The sequence below is a fragment of the Phocoena sinus genome, chromosome 9, assembly GCF_008692025.1.
Source record: "Phocoena sinus isolate mPhoSin1 chromosome 9, mPhoSin1.pri, whole genome shotgun sequence".
In the NCBI taxonomy this organism is placed as follows: domain Eukaryota; kingdom Metazoa; phylum Chordata; class Mammalia; order Artiodactyla; family Phocoenidae; genus Phocoena; species Phocoena sinus.
In genome coordinates, this window is record NC_045771.1 from 92,441,491 (window position 1) to 92,456,468 (window position 14,978).

A 14,978-nucleotide genomic window follows, 5' to 3' on the forward strand; every position below is an offset into this window, starting at 1 on the left:
TGTCCTTACATTTTCCCTGTGTCCAAACCTTATTTTCCAGAGTTTGCTGGCCCAGCCTACCTCTAGAATGATCTCCAGATTTGAAGCTTCTAATCTAAGAGATCCCGGCATTTATCTTCCCTCTCCCTGACCCTCACGCATGGTCTCTAAAGATGATATGCCAGCCATTCATCAAGCCTTAGAAATATAAACAAATAATTTTAAAAAGTTTGTTTCTTTATTCATATGTCTGTTAAACACGTAGCACCCTATTAAAGGAACAAATATCACAAACTGTGTTCTTCAACCTTTTTTTTCATTATTGCCTCCCCTGAGGAAACTTTTTAGACATTTTTTTCCTAATTATACCCCCATGAAATGTTAATACCACAGATATACCATGTCTACTTATGTGAAGTATTCCCATAAGAAGAGTATGATATTTTTCATCCACCAACAACCAATTTTCTCCCTCTTGGGAGATATACTCTCTATTGAAAATGCGTGATCTTAAAGCTGCAGCAATTGAAATAATTTTGTCAGAAGTATTTAATTACTGCTAATACTCAGTGGAAGATAAATCACCAAAAAGATCGCCTTTCCTTTAGATCAGTAATCTGTATTGAAGAGCTCCAGAGAAGCAAAGTCTTCATCTCCTGAGATTCTAAAACACAAAACTTCTTCCCGCAGTGCCTACTACCTCTTTGCCTCACACAGAAAAAGTCTACAGAATTAACCGTTGTTCCCCTCAAGTTAATGCCAAGCCCAATGAAGAAGATCTTTCTTCAACCTCAAGGTATTTTATTTACGCACTAAAACACAAAGCCAACCCATTTCCCACTCCAGAAATGAGATAAATATACTTGCCTCTTGCCGTTTGAAGTTCTGCACATATTCTTCAAACTGTTCATCTTTTGTCTCATCAGCTTTCCCAAGCTTCTGAAGGACCTGGTTTGTGGATAAAACAAAATGGTTCAATTTAATAATGTTTTCAGGGTGGGATAGGGACGGTGGGAGGGAGACATAAGAGGGAGGAGATATGGGGATATATGTATAGGTATAGCTGATTCACTTTGTTATAAAGCAGAAACTAACACACCAATGTAAAGCAATTATACTCCAATAAAGATGTTAAAAAAGTAATAATGTTTTCAAACAAAAAGCAGAGCAAGGCTGTTGTTTTGCTCTTCTGAGGAGTCGTCTCTCTTAGCACAGCTAGTTTTCTGTTCTGTAAGCATCTTGGCTTAGTGGCTTTGTAGTTGAACAGACCTGGATTTTAATCACAGTCCTACCACGCGCAGGCTGCATGACCTTGAGGAAGTGTCAAGTTATAGCATTCATTTATGCACATGTTTTTTCTCCAATAGGCTATAAGACTTAAAGACAAAAGCTATGCCTTGTCCTTTTGTCCAAAGCATGTGGCACAATGCTTGATGCGTAACAGTTGCTCAATTTTTTTGTTAAACGGTGAATCAAAGTTATTTGAGGAAAGTACTAGCCTACTTCATAGGGATGGATTTAGAATTACTGGAGCCACAGGCACATGGTAAATTCTCCCCCACCATCTCCTGACACTCTCTTCAATTCAATAAATGTTCAAAGAGCCCCTGGGATACACAAAGCCCATGCTAAGAACTGGTCATCCAGAAATAGATATATGAATAAAATAAGGTCCCAGGACTTAACCTTAAGCTTATGATCTAATGGGGTAGACAAGGCAAGTTCACAAATAACAAATCAAAGACAATCTGTAATAAGCAAGATGAGTGGATTGTAAGGCGTTAGAAGCAATATCCCCTTAGAGCTGAGCTCTTCAGGGAATCCTGGTGGGGATTCTTCAAAACATGCTGGAATCCAGCAATCCCACTCCTGGGCATATATTCAGAGAAAATTATAATTTGAAAGGATACATGCACCCCAATGTTCATAGCAGCACTATTTCCAATAGCCAAGACGTGGAAGCAACCTAAATGTCCATCGACAGATGGATGGATAAAAAGATGTGGTATAACATACCAGCAACTCACTTAACCTCTGAGTATATTTCATCATCAGTAAAATGAAGATAATAATAGTAAAAAAGAAAAAACAAAGATGTGGTACATACATACAATGGAATACTACTCAGCCATAAAAAAGAATGAAATAATGCCATTTGCAGCAACATGGATGAACCTAGAGATTATCGTACTAAGTGAAGTCAGTCAGACAGAGAAAGACAAACACATATGGTATCACTTATATGGGGAATCTAAAATACGACACGAGTTTGAAGTTATTTACGAAACAGACTCAGACACAGAAAACAAACTTATGGTTACTAAAGGGGAAAGGGGGTGGGGGAGGGATAAATTAGGAGTTTGGGATTAGCAGATACAAACTACTATATAAAAGAGATAAATAACAAGGTCCTACTGTATAGCACGGGAAATATATTCAATACCCTGTAATAAATCACAGTGGAAAAGAATATGTATATATATATACACACACACACACACACATATATACACACACACACGTATATAACTGAATCACCTTCCTGTACACCAGAAACTAACACAATGTTGTAAATCAACCATACTTCAAATTTAAAACTATCCTGGCAATTCCTGCAGACAGGAACGTGGCAGAGTACATTCCAGTTAAGGAAGCAGCCTAAGCAAAGACCACTGGAAGAATCATGATGGACTGTGAACTGGACATGAGTGGCTCTGTTTTCCTAGAGCACAGGACTGGGTATCAGAAGTAGTTCTTAGCGATACAGCAGAAAGTTACTTGGGACGGAGCAAAAGGACCCTGACAGTCATGATCGGGTACACTATTCAAGATTCCCATATCTAGTATCTAAAACGCTAACTTATTTAAGAATTTATAAAAACTCCATAAATGTTGCCTTCTCAGAATACGTACACCCTATGGCATTACCAAATATGTTTTTCCAAAACATAACCATTTGGGCATTAAAACATACGCTCATACAAAGCACTTTCTATGGCTGGGTTTTACATCAGCTTGTGCTAATTTGTTTCCTTAAAGATATAATCTTGTACAAATTGATAACTTCCTTAGACTCAGTTTAGAATGTTTTAACTAAACCCAAGTATCAAAGTATTTACCCAACAAGTCAGAGTCCATGCAGATTCCTTCAAGAAATAAATTTTCTTTGGAGGTAAATAGTAATTATTCTAAGTATATAAGTAAAAAACGATTATTTTATTCTATTCTAAAACTAACTGTTTATAATATATGCTAGTATTCCTTCCTTTGGCATTACTAAACAAAGATTTTTTAAAACAATAAAACTGTATACAGACTCACATATATTACCAATTACTCAACTTCATTCAATTTCATGTCCCAAACCAACATCATATATGAATAATAGGAAAGATATATTATTTCTCATTGCAAATTTATTATTTAAACAAAGCTGGATGTATCCAGTAACGTAACTATTCAAAGGACAAATAATCACTCTATTAACTAATAATCTTTTCTCACTTAAGAGTCTCTGTGAAAGACAGAAGAGAAAACACTAATTTTTGAAAGAACTGGGCATTGTAACTAGGGAATAAGTTGATAAGCATAAGAAACATGATCAAATATCTATATGAACTATTTTAAAGTTGACAGAGGTTATTCCTGGATGGTAAGATTCAGAGTGATCATTATTTTTTTCTTTATAATTTGCTACATTTTCCATAATTTCCTCTATGGTTATATGTTACTAAAGTAATCAGGAGAAATCATAAAGGTAAGTAACAGGAGTTTATCATACTGATATCCGGTATATAAGAGATTTATGTATCAGATTCTAGTACAAGCAAGTAGCTTGTTAGTAACTAGTTGAAAGACTCTCCTCAAAAGATATAGATGAGTGAATTAATATCAACCGGAAGAAAGGTTTCCAGAGGCAGCCCTTGGGGACCTATACCTGATTCAGTGATTCATGTGTAAGGAGAGGGTATCAATGGTACTTACTTCACAGTATTGTGTGAAACTACCAAGGATACACATGGAAAGGCTGAGCTTTGATGCCTAGCATATAATTAATGCTCAATAAATATCTACTATTATTATAGATATTATCTAACACTATCGAATAATTTATCAATGGCCTAAACTTACACTGACAAAAAGTTGGGAAGGATATTGGATATGTCATATGATGAGAATGAGATTCACAAAAGAAAGCTTCCCTAACAAGCTGAAATTCAACAGGGATAAAATGTAGGTCAAAATATAATTGTCCAAGTGCCAGATTTATGTATTCAACTTTCAACTACAAGGAGACAGGATGGATGTTAAGAATACATGGTTCCTGGGGCTTCCCTGGTGGCGCAGTGGTTGAGAGTCCGCCTGCCGATGCAGGTTCGTGCCCCGGTCTGGGAAGATCCCATATGCCGCGGAGCGGCTGGGCCCGTGAGCCATGGCCGCTGAGCCTGCGCGTCCGGAGCCTGTGCTCCGCAACGGGAGAGGCCACAACAGTGAGAGGCCCGCGTACTGCAAAAAAAAAAAAAAAAAAAAAAAAAAAAAAAAAAAAAAGAATACATGGTTCCTGCCCTTAAGTAGAAATAAGGAACCATTTTCGCCGACAGTCAGTATGAGCTGACAAAGTGATATTGCTGCCAAAGCATCTAATGTGATCTCAGGCTACACGAATAAGCATGAAAGGTACCCGGGGAGCAGTCCTGAATGATTCTATGTGGTGAACATGTTGATAAACACATAGATACGTAGACAACCTGGAGTCAGCTGAAGCGGAGAGAGCTGATACCATGAGGTAAGAGGCATAAATGATATAATCGGTATAGTAACAGGGAGAAGAGGAGACCAAAGGGAAAAGAGTACATCTGTCCTCAAATACCTGAAGGACCAACATCAGGAAGAAGGACTGGACTTTTCCCATCAGAAACCAAGATCAAGAACCAGCACGGGCAGGTAAAAGCTTTATCAAGAAAATGTTTGTGCCAGAAATTTCTATCATGGTTTTCTGGAAATTAAATAGTTTGTTGGTAGAGGTAATGAGCTCACTGTCCTAGGAGTTATTTAAGTTTAACCCAAAGTTAGAGGTGCTAGAGAAGAGATTTATTCATCACACTGGTGCATGGAATGAGTCATATTTCAAATATCTTCTCATTCTTGAATCCATAATCAATGTATCATGTTAGACATTTTCCCTAGAGAAGAATGCAAATCTCAATGAATAGAAGGCAGAGAAGAACGTCTGTTCGTTTCCATCTCCAGCTGATACTGACTTGCTGAAGACTGCTTGCCAAACCCTGTGCTAGGGGCTGCAGAACAGCAAGCTGCGTTCCAGGGACTGTGGTCACGTAACAGGTCTGAGCACGGGTGCAAGCTGTGGAACTAGGGTAGATGTGGCTAGCGTGCTAGGCAGAGGGCAGATTACAGAAAGGCTTCGTCTGCAAGACTAAAGACTTCAATCTGCTTGTAGAGACCACGGGAAGGCAATGAAGAGTCTCCCTTCCCTGGAGACAGCTACGTGATTAAATCTGTGCTCCCTGGTGACAGTGTTAAGGACAGGTTAGAAGAGAGAATGAGTGGAAAAGGGAGACCAGTTAAGAGATTATTTAAATAGTCCAGGCAATAAATGATAGCCGGAGCTAAGGAACAGATAAAACCAACCCTCAAGAAGTAAACATACAGGATTTCAAAGCTTATGAGACAAAAATGGTGAGGACAGAATGAGTCAAGGGTGACATCATTTCTTCTGTGGTGGCTGAATGGGTCGTCTGGTGACAATCAGGGTGCTGAGTTGTTGCAAAGTCTCCAGGGAGATGGGGATGGTTTAGATGTGGAATTGGAAAAGGTTAAGAACCAGAAACACAAAGCAGAAATCGTGGGTGGAACCAAAGGCCCAGCTGAGGCAGAAACCACCAATGTGCAGGTACCCACATTTAAGCAGTTTTGTGATTTTTCTCCAGCAGCCTTGATACAGGTGATAAGATTCATTGCTACATAGAAAGACAGTATCTTAAGGCATCAAGGACACTGAAACCTAGAATTGAGATGACAAAAAAATGTATCTTTTACCTTGCTCTAATATTACAATATTTAACAGTGAGTTTATAATTTAGCTGGCCTCTCTCATTCGCCTCTCTACCGGCTATGTTGACAATACCAATTAAGCCTGAACAGTTTGGCACCCCTGATATTACAGGAGGATTACTAACATATTCACGCATCTGATACTCAGATTTTGACAACATGACACATCTTCCTCCTCCCCAGGCAAAAGGAAGAGAAATCTGCGCCTGGTGCATCTTGGCTCAGGATTTAGGTCTTTTACTTCAAAGATAATTTCATGTACATTGACACTTTCCTGTTTTTTTGGTTTTTTTTGCAGTTCGCGGGCCTCTCACTGCTGTGGCCTCTCCCGTTGCGGAGCACAGTCTCCGGACGCGCGGGCCCAGCGGCCATGACCCACGAGCCCAGCCGCTCTGTGGCATGTGGGATCTTCCCAGACCGGGGCACAAACCCGCGTCCCCTGCATCGGCAGGCGGACTCTCAACCACTGCGCCAGCAGGGAAGCCCGACACTTTACAAGAAGATTTCTGTTGTTACTTTTGTTGCTGTCAGTTTTCAAATGTAAAATAATATTCTCAACTGAAGAAGCTTTTTCAAACTGCTTTTCCTTTCAGTGAGATTCTGAAATATTCCTCTAGAGCTGGCTGGGTATTCATCTTCTCACTCTCAGCCCTGAGTTCAGAAGTTCTGATCTGATCCTAAAAGACATCATGACATAGGCAAAAAATTTTAAAAATTTAAAGCAGGAATATGGTAACTTGGAATATTTAAGCTAATAAATCTTTTTTTCAGTGTCTCCTAAAGCAGTTAAGCTTCTCAGCTTGGTTTACAAAGGCTGCTCCAATGATGTGAATCTCACATACTTTTCTAGAGCAACTGTTCGTGTACAAAGTGTCCAAGTCAAGTCCCTAAAAATTTAGAACTCGTTTTAATTTGGGCAGTTTCCCCACACTGTAAAGCCAAAATTCCAATCCAATTTCAAATCCTCGGAGTCCAGTGCAAATTAAATGCTGACTATTGTAGCAGTGAGAGAATAATTGCCTTCTCTCCATATGTTGAAATTAGGAATGGAACACTATGTTCACAGCTCTCAAAAAAAGTAGTTGGCATTTGAAGTCAAAGAAAAAAACTCACAATCTTCCATTCCACATAGAAAGGACTTCTGTTAATTAGGGGAAGGATCAAAGCAAGGTCAAAAAATAGTGAGGTATGACCCCAAGCACGAAAAAAAGTCCTATGATCCGAAGTGGGAAACTGATAAGAGGCGGGGATGCAGACAACAAGGTAATTCAAGATGAAGGCCATTGTGGGTGTCTGAGACACGTTTTTATATACTGCTTGATGCTGGGACAAGGGTGATGGTTAAAAGAATTCTGCAGCATTGGCCACTGGGATGCCCTAGAGAGATTCACACATTAGATGAGGGCTCAGACTAGACAAAGTTCTAACTCTGGGTGATTCATTCCTTCCTTAATTCATCCTTCCTTAAGCCAGACTCTAAAAGTCAAAGAAAGAATCCTACAATCTAATTAGTTTTCTCTAAACAAGGAGGTGCTCCTCTCTTCACGCTTTCTGTCTTTATAAAGAAGAGCACATCAAATTATGTAAACATGGTTCACTGAATCCAGGAATCAAGTACATGGGAAGACCATGGCCTTTTCTGGACAGGAGGACACAGACAGATGGTCTTCTACCACTGCCCACACCCAGATGATTCATTCACTTATCTGTCTGTACACCCACCTATCCATTTATCAAGTGCTCACTCTGAAGCTGTGCAAAGATCCAAAACCTCGGACTGGAGGGAAACCATTGGGTGCCCGCGAGTGCAGGGTAGCTGCTCTTCTGAAGTGTCCTATGGGTACACACTGCACTGTTTCTCCAACTTCAGGGTACTAGTCCCTTAACCTCTTTCTGGATATGTTTCAAGACTTAAAGAAGTGGCTTTAATGTGGCCTGATTTGAGAAGAATAAGATGAGTCATCCTTTGGTGTGGCTCAGGTGCCCATCAAGGTCCTGCACTTTGCCTTCCATCTGGTCCTCTGTGGGACCTATTTCTGCACCGCTATGACATTCACTTCTTGCCCTGGCAGATCTCAACAGTACATTAGGCATCACATCATCAAAGCCTCTCGGAGGTTGGGATGAGCCTTCTTGCTGATTCTGGGAAACACTTTCAGGGAGGTACACGAGAACAAATGAGAGAGGGAAGGTTCACAGGCTTCCATCCCATTTGGGTGGCCTTCAGACTTTAAAAATTTGAGAATAACGCATGGTAGAGAGAAAGTACAAGTCTCAGACATGAGCAGGTTTATCCTAAGTGGGACAGAAGCAACTGGGTATTAGAAAGCAGTGGAGGAAAGAAAGTTCAGGGGACTGGAAAGGAAAGAGAAGTGAGGTGGGCCCCCAAAATGCAGATACAGTAAAGCACCAGCCAAAGTTGCTTTCAATCACGGGTCTACCTGGTGAGGTATCCTGCTGCAGAATTCTGCTCTCTTCTACCCTCCCCAACCCTTTAAAGTTGAGGGCATCTTACTCCTCTGACTTAAAAAAAATCTTGTTGGAAAAGATAGCTTGAGGAATACTGATGTAGGAAAGATGAATTGTGAGCCCTGGCATCTATCTGACCCCTTCTTCTTCTCCACGAAGCTGGGTGCCCCCTCTCTTCCTCTTGCTTGGGTCACCTCGTCTCAAGACTACTTTTCTATGAAAACTGATACTTCCAGTATCCAACCCAGAATACAACATTTACAGCAAAATTCAGGTACATGGTTGGCTAAAACCTTTGAGTCATCCTAAGGCTCTGAGAGGGACCATATTTTCCTTCTCCAGTGCCCCCCCCCTTCAAGGACAGAGCGCTATCTCATGCCAATATTGCACAGTGAACCTCCAACCTCATTAAATCGTTCAAATTAATCCTCATGCTGCTTAGCTAGGGAAAGATATTCCTCCATATACCACAAGAGAAAAGTTGTCTGCTAAACGGGTGGCAATCTACCTACAGAGGAGCTGTTAGAAAGGCATGTGGCCACAGCAAGCAGGGAGGGCTCTGTACCCAGGCGCTTCACTGGGGATCAGTCCTGTGCCTGATTTCTTCCTACAGACTCCTCAAGCCACCTTTGTGACCTCAGTTACCCACAGTACCAGCAGAAGGTGGATCAGCGATTTGAACACACGGAGCTGCAGTACAAACAGGAAGGAAGATGTTGACTTAGGTGGATCCAAAGTCCACAAAACCCGACTCAGGATTTCAATTGGGAACTGTAAATTGCCTAAGACAAGAGGGAGTTGATGGATAGGAATCAGATGAAAAGGAGAGTCCAGAGAAGAGAGTAAAGACATGTTTTTGCTTTTCTTCCTCTAGGGAAAATGCCCCATCTTAATAACTCCATATTCCTTAAATTATTAGCTATCATCTATGGAAATTTAAAATACATCAAGCACAGTTCCAAATGCATTATACCTAAAAGTGAATTTAATCCTTCCAACAATCTTGTGAGTTAGGTTATAATGACTACCCTCATTTTACTGATGAGAACACTGAAAATTGGTGAAGTTAAACAATTGACCACAGTCACAAACTAGTATGTAACTGAGCTGGGATTCAAAGCAAACAGTATGATTCCAGAGCCAGCTTCTAACTACAAGGCTATATAATGCCCTAAAGACAGCAGCAGGGAAAGAAACATGGCGGATAGCTTTTCCCTAGACAACTAAGTCATTTTCGTCCATTCTACATTCACTCTCACTGATGCCAATATAGCAACTGCTGGATCCATACTTTTGTTAAATGGAACCATCTGACACCACCTCCATCCAAAACAGGTCATTATATTCATTCAAATACCCTGGGTGAGGGGACATGGGTTATACAAAAGACGCATTCTCCCCACTCTACCCTTACTTAGAAAGAAGACTTCCAACTAGCCTCAGACTGGGAAAAGGAGGCCATCACCTCGTTTAAGGACCTGAGAGATCAGGCCACAAAGAGTGCCTCAGCAACAAGTAGTTCAGAAAAACAAAACAAAAAACCTTAGGTGCACGTCAGTACAATGTAGCTGCTTGTTCTGTAATGTCCTATGGGCAAGCATTGCACTGTTTCCCAAAGTTCTGGTGGAAAGAATGGCGTGAACAGAGCCTCACAACGAAGTCCCCACCGCAGTCCTGCCTGGGGCCACACTGAGTGATATCAGAAAGGACACTGTCCCTCTTCAGACTCCTTTTTTTATTAATGATGCCTTTGGTAACTTGACCCTTCCTGCCTCACAAGCACTTCGTGAATAAACACAAAGAGAAAGATATAGGGTGCTTAAAGAACTTTTGAAATCGCATTCTGGGTAATCTCATATTGAAGCAGGACCCCAATTCCACAGGTTCCTAAATGTGCAACAGACTCCAATTGCCAGGGCTCACCGTTACCAAGGATTTTAGACAGACCCGACAGGATGTGACTCAAAGGCAGTTTCACTAGTGGTTTCTATCTTGAATGGTTATCGATCCCAAACTAAGAGTAATCTGATGTAAAAATTTTTATACAAATTGCAGGTTTGAATGGAAGTCAAAAAAAAAAAAAAAAAAGGAGATTGCTAATAGGTTGAAAACCAAATGGTACTTCCTCTGGAAATGAGTCCTGATATAGAGCTGGACATGGTATTTTCCATTCAGTTTGTTCCTGTGGCAGTTTTCTAAAGATCTGTGCACAAGAAGGAACTCTGAGTGCCTTCGTGACCTTTATTTAAAGAACACTGGAACAGAGGGGCAACATAAGGTCCTGGGAGACTTAGGTGAGATACAGGATGCTCGTTACGGCTGTGAGGGCTGCCTGTCAGAGCACACGGCCTTCTGCTCCTGGGCACTCAGGGCTGAAAATACTTCTCACCAACAAACATGCAATCGCCACAAACAAACAAATAAATAAACGAGCGAAGAAACAAGTAAATCCTGCAGCACTAATTATTTCTGCACACATTTCTGTATTTTGCTTTTACGCCTTGATTTTCAATTTTCTGCAGCTATTTTTAAAGTCTGATCTGCATGAAGTGAATTACTAAAGAAAAGAAACTATTAAATATAGTTTGGATGAGGCCCACTTTTCAGATTTAATTGGAGCTTCTGGAGCTGGATTCGCCACTTTCATATGGTTAATATGGAATATTTTATAAAGTTAAACGCAAACTTTGTGTGAATTTTTAAAATATCGAGCCTAACAGTATGCTGCTTTGGGCTATATCACCAGACTCTTGTCTGGACGGGAATACTTTAAGGGTATTTTTTTTTAAGAAGCACAGTTTGGTGTGTAAGAATTACCACGTGATAGAAGGGGTAGGAAGAACACAGCTGTTTTCTGGACACCCTGAGTGATACTTCCATGATACTTGCACAAGGGAAACATGCTTCTGGAACAGCCTTTTACTGGCTGTTCGGACCATCTGTAAACACATGCAGACACTTCTGCGGGTCATACTCTGCACTGACGCCTACAGATCCACACTCCCCCCTCCTCGCCTGGTTCAGCACCTCTAGGGACTGCACCCGGCCCTGCCCCTCTGGCTTCTGTCTAGAGCTGATCATGAGAACTCAAGCCAGCAGAAGATGGAAAGGCAGGAGCAGAGACGTGGCGACAGTGGTTCCCCTGGTCTCCCTGCAGCCACCATGGCAGTAGCCTCAATCCTCTGGTGGCCTCTCCAACAACTACATCTCCTCTCCCTAAGTTCTGATAACAGCTTCCCCCCCTTCCCCTATAGGCCTGGAGATCAAAGACCCCCAGCACCCTCCTCTGCTGCTAGACCCAGCAGCGTCTCCATCCCTTGCTGGTTTGCTTTCCACAGGCCATCCTGGAATACAACAGGGGTCTCAAAATTCCTAGCTCATAATCTCCCACCGCCCTTTTTACATTCCAGCCATGAGCAATAATGAACTAAAGCAACCCAACACACTTCTAAAAAAGTACCACTGTTGTGTCACAGTGTACGAATGGGATAAAAACAAACCAGCACAATCCATCCTACCAGAAACAATTTGCAAGATAAGCAAGTCTAAAGATACTGATCCCACAACAATGGGGTTTTGCCAAGGAGGACGCTTTTCAGGAACATAAACCCTGCCTGCAGTTGGCAAAGGATAATTCTCATTAAAAAGTGTTTAGTAGGCTGTTTTCAGCCTTCATTTGAAGACATCTCAAAGAGAGATTGTTTTTCCTTTTGAAAGGTTGTGGGACTTTGATCCCTGGCACTTGCACGGCATCTTTTCATGAATGTTGTTTAGATGTCGATGTTCCTCCGTTGAGAATTCAAGGTAATCACAACCAAAATCCTAGCAGGCTCATTCAGGAAATTGACAAGATAATTCTACAATTTATATGGAAATGTGAAAGACATAGAATAGTCAAAACAATTTTGAAAAAAAGGAGAATAAAGAAGGATGCTATATCCCACGCCAAAGCACTTTAAAGTCATAAAGTCGAACTTTCAGAATAGAAAACTAAAAATGGGATGACTTACTTTTGTCCTACTGAAAGGGTAGTCTCCTGCAAAATCTTTGACCTTGGCACCTAGTAAATCCTGAGCAGAGTAAAAAGTAAACAACACCTACAAACAACTAGCTTCTATATGTCTTATTCCATGTTTATGGGGAAATCAAATCCCATGCAGGGTCTCTGGTGTAAAAATCAAAATGTTTAAAAAGCTAGGACTGTGTTTTTAGAAAAATAACTGACCAAGATTCTAAGGCCAAACCTCTCTCCAACAGCCTGCATTCTCATGAGATCATTACTTTAGATTTCACTGGCTATACCAGTTCTGCACCTTATTATAGGCAATACTGCAGTAGTATTTCTCTGCCTTTTGTTTAAGAAGATCCAGATGTGAGATCACTTTATTTATTTTTTACAGTAGGTCCCTGTTGGTTATCTATTTTAAATACAGCAGTGTGTACATGTCAATCCCTAACTCCCAATCTATCCCTCCCCGCTGAGATCACTTCTTAAAAAGTTGTTTCTTTCCCTTCTGCTTCAATGTCGCTGTTAAAGCCATAATCTATAATATCTAATTTTTTTTTTTTTTTTTGCGGTACGCGGGCCTCTCACTGCTGTGGCCTCTCCCGTTGCGGAGCACAGGCTCTGGACGCGCAGGCTCAGCGGCCATGGCTCACGGGCCCAGCCGCTCCGCGGCACGTGGGATCCTCCCGGACCGGGGCGCGAACCCACGTCCCCTGCATCGGCAGGCGGACTCTCAATCACTGCGCCACCAGGGAAGTCCTATAATATCTAATATTTGATTAGTCAGCAAATGGAAGGAATACTGCAGTCCAATCAACATAATGTCCAGGGTCATAGAAAGGAGTAACCCATGAACACTTTCAAATGTTCTTACTGTACAGCTTTCAAGAATTATTTAGTCATCCTGATGAATTTATTAAGCAATAAATGTAACTGACCGTTTATTCGATGGCATCCTTTCATCGTATTTACATTTCTGTCTCTAAATTCTTGCCACTCAAAGTGGGTCCTCACACCAGCAGCATCAGCTTTCACCCGGCAGCTTGCTAGGTATGCAGAATTTCACGTCTATCCCAGACCCACTGAATTAGAATCTGCTGTCCAACAGTATCCCCAGGCAATCCATCTGTACGTTCAAGTTTGGGAAACCTCCTCCAAAAATTACAAACTCAATGTCACACCCCACAGGTAAATAAAAAAAAAATAGTCATTTTTCTGGGCATTTGCTGTCAATGTAGAAAAAATCAAGCTTATCACACTGAAACTGCAATGATCACAGGATACACCTTGAACATTGGATATTAAAATGAATGCACAAGCTCTATTCAGCGTTTCCTCCATTCTCTTAAAGCAAAGGACTGAAAAATTTCCAAATGGTTAAATGCTCTGGACAGGTGAGTGGGTTCTGGTTGTTTGCAGTTTAATTTGCATTTTAATGACGTCATCGCCATCAAGTTTTTATAAAAACATGATTCTGCAGACTACTCCATAGGAAGCGGAATCATTCCAATCAGTCACGTTTTTGTCCACAATCTGTGAATTAAACGTGAGTTTCTGGCTCAGCGACAGTCAACAACGTCAGATAAATGAAACAGGAACATCTGTGACGGTTTTCCTGGCCATCCCCCCAAATGGTGTGTAAGGCACTCCTGCCCTTTCATGTGGAAACAACTGAAATCACATGGACCTTGGTCGGCATCAACGTTCCAAGCAACCTGGACTACAAACAGGGGACTTTAACATCAGACAATCATGGCTGCAAATAAGAGCAAATCTGTCTCTCTGGCAAATGTCCTATGATGGTTTTCTATATAAAATAAGAAAGAGGCTTTAACCTAGAAGTCTGCAGGCCATAATCATTTATACTGAACCAAACTTTGCTTCTTCCTCTAAAATCTAACGAACGTCAGTGACCTAATGCCCAGCCAGCACCCGGCTGTGAACAAGACACCAGGCTTAGCCTTAGCCCTATGCCGTATCCGCAAACACAACAGTCACCTCCTCCTTTGAACATAATTGAGGCAAATGGGGTCTTCTCCTGTCATTGCTTCTTTCTCTTTTCCTTTTCCCTCCTCACATCTTACTGGAAGCATCGTGACAGACTCTTTCAGCATAAAATATACTTAAATTAGCTGTGAAAAGTGTCCAATATTAGTGAGAGGAAGTTTCATTTTGTAGAACTGTCTCTCCAAAGAATGTGAAAAACCTTATTCACTTCCACAAATGCCCAGGCCTCAAAAACTCGAATTCCCCCTCCTCCCCAATGAGTCCAGGACCCTGCAGAAAGGGCCAAAGGCATCCTGAGATAGAGATGCATAGCTGCACATCCCAGGTAGGCTGCTTCTGAAACGTTAAGCTGCAAAGTTAGGAAATGGGAAAAGTAAAGAAACATCTTTACTGTACTTGGGTCTCAAAGTATGAACAGAAGCATCTAAAATGAGCCTTCCTTCTG

At 41.2% G+C, this 14,978-nt stretch overlaps 1 protein-coding gene across 3 annotated transcripts in view; it reads right to left on the reverse strand.

Annotated features, from left to right (window-relative positions):
- Nucleotides 1-14,978, reverse strand: part of AMPH (amphiphysin) — a 192,533-nt gene that overhangs the window by 102,342 nt on the left and 75,213 nt on the right. For 2 of the 3 annotated variants that reach the window (XM_032642629.1, XM_032642628.1), the window contains exon 2: nt 843-927. In XM_032642629.1, coding sequence (XP_032498520.1) covers nt 843-927 — 85 coding nt within the window. The remainder of the gene's footprint in view (nt 1-842; nt 928-14,978) is intronic. The other variant, XM_032642627.1, reaches the window with a different exon arrangement.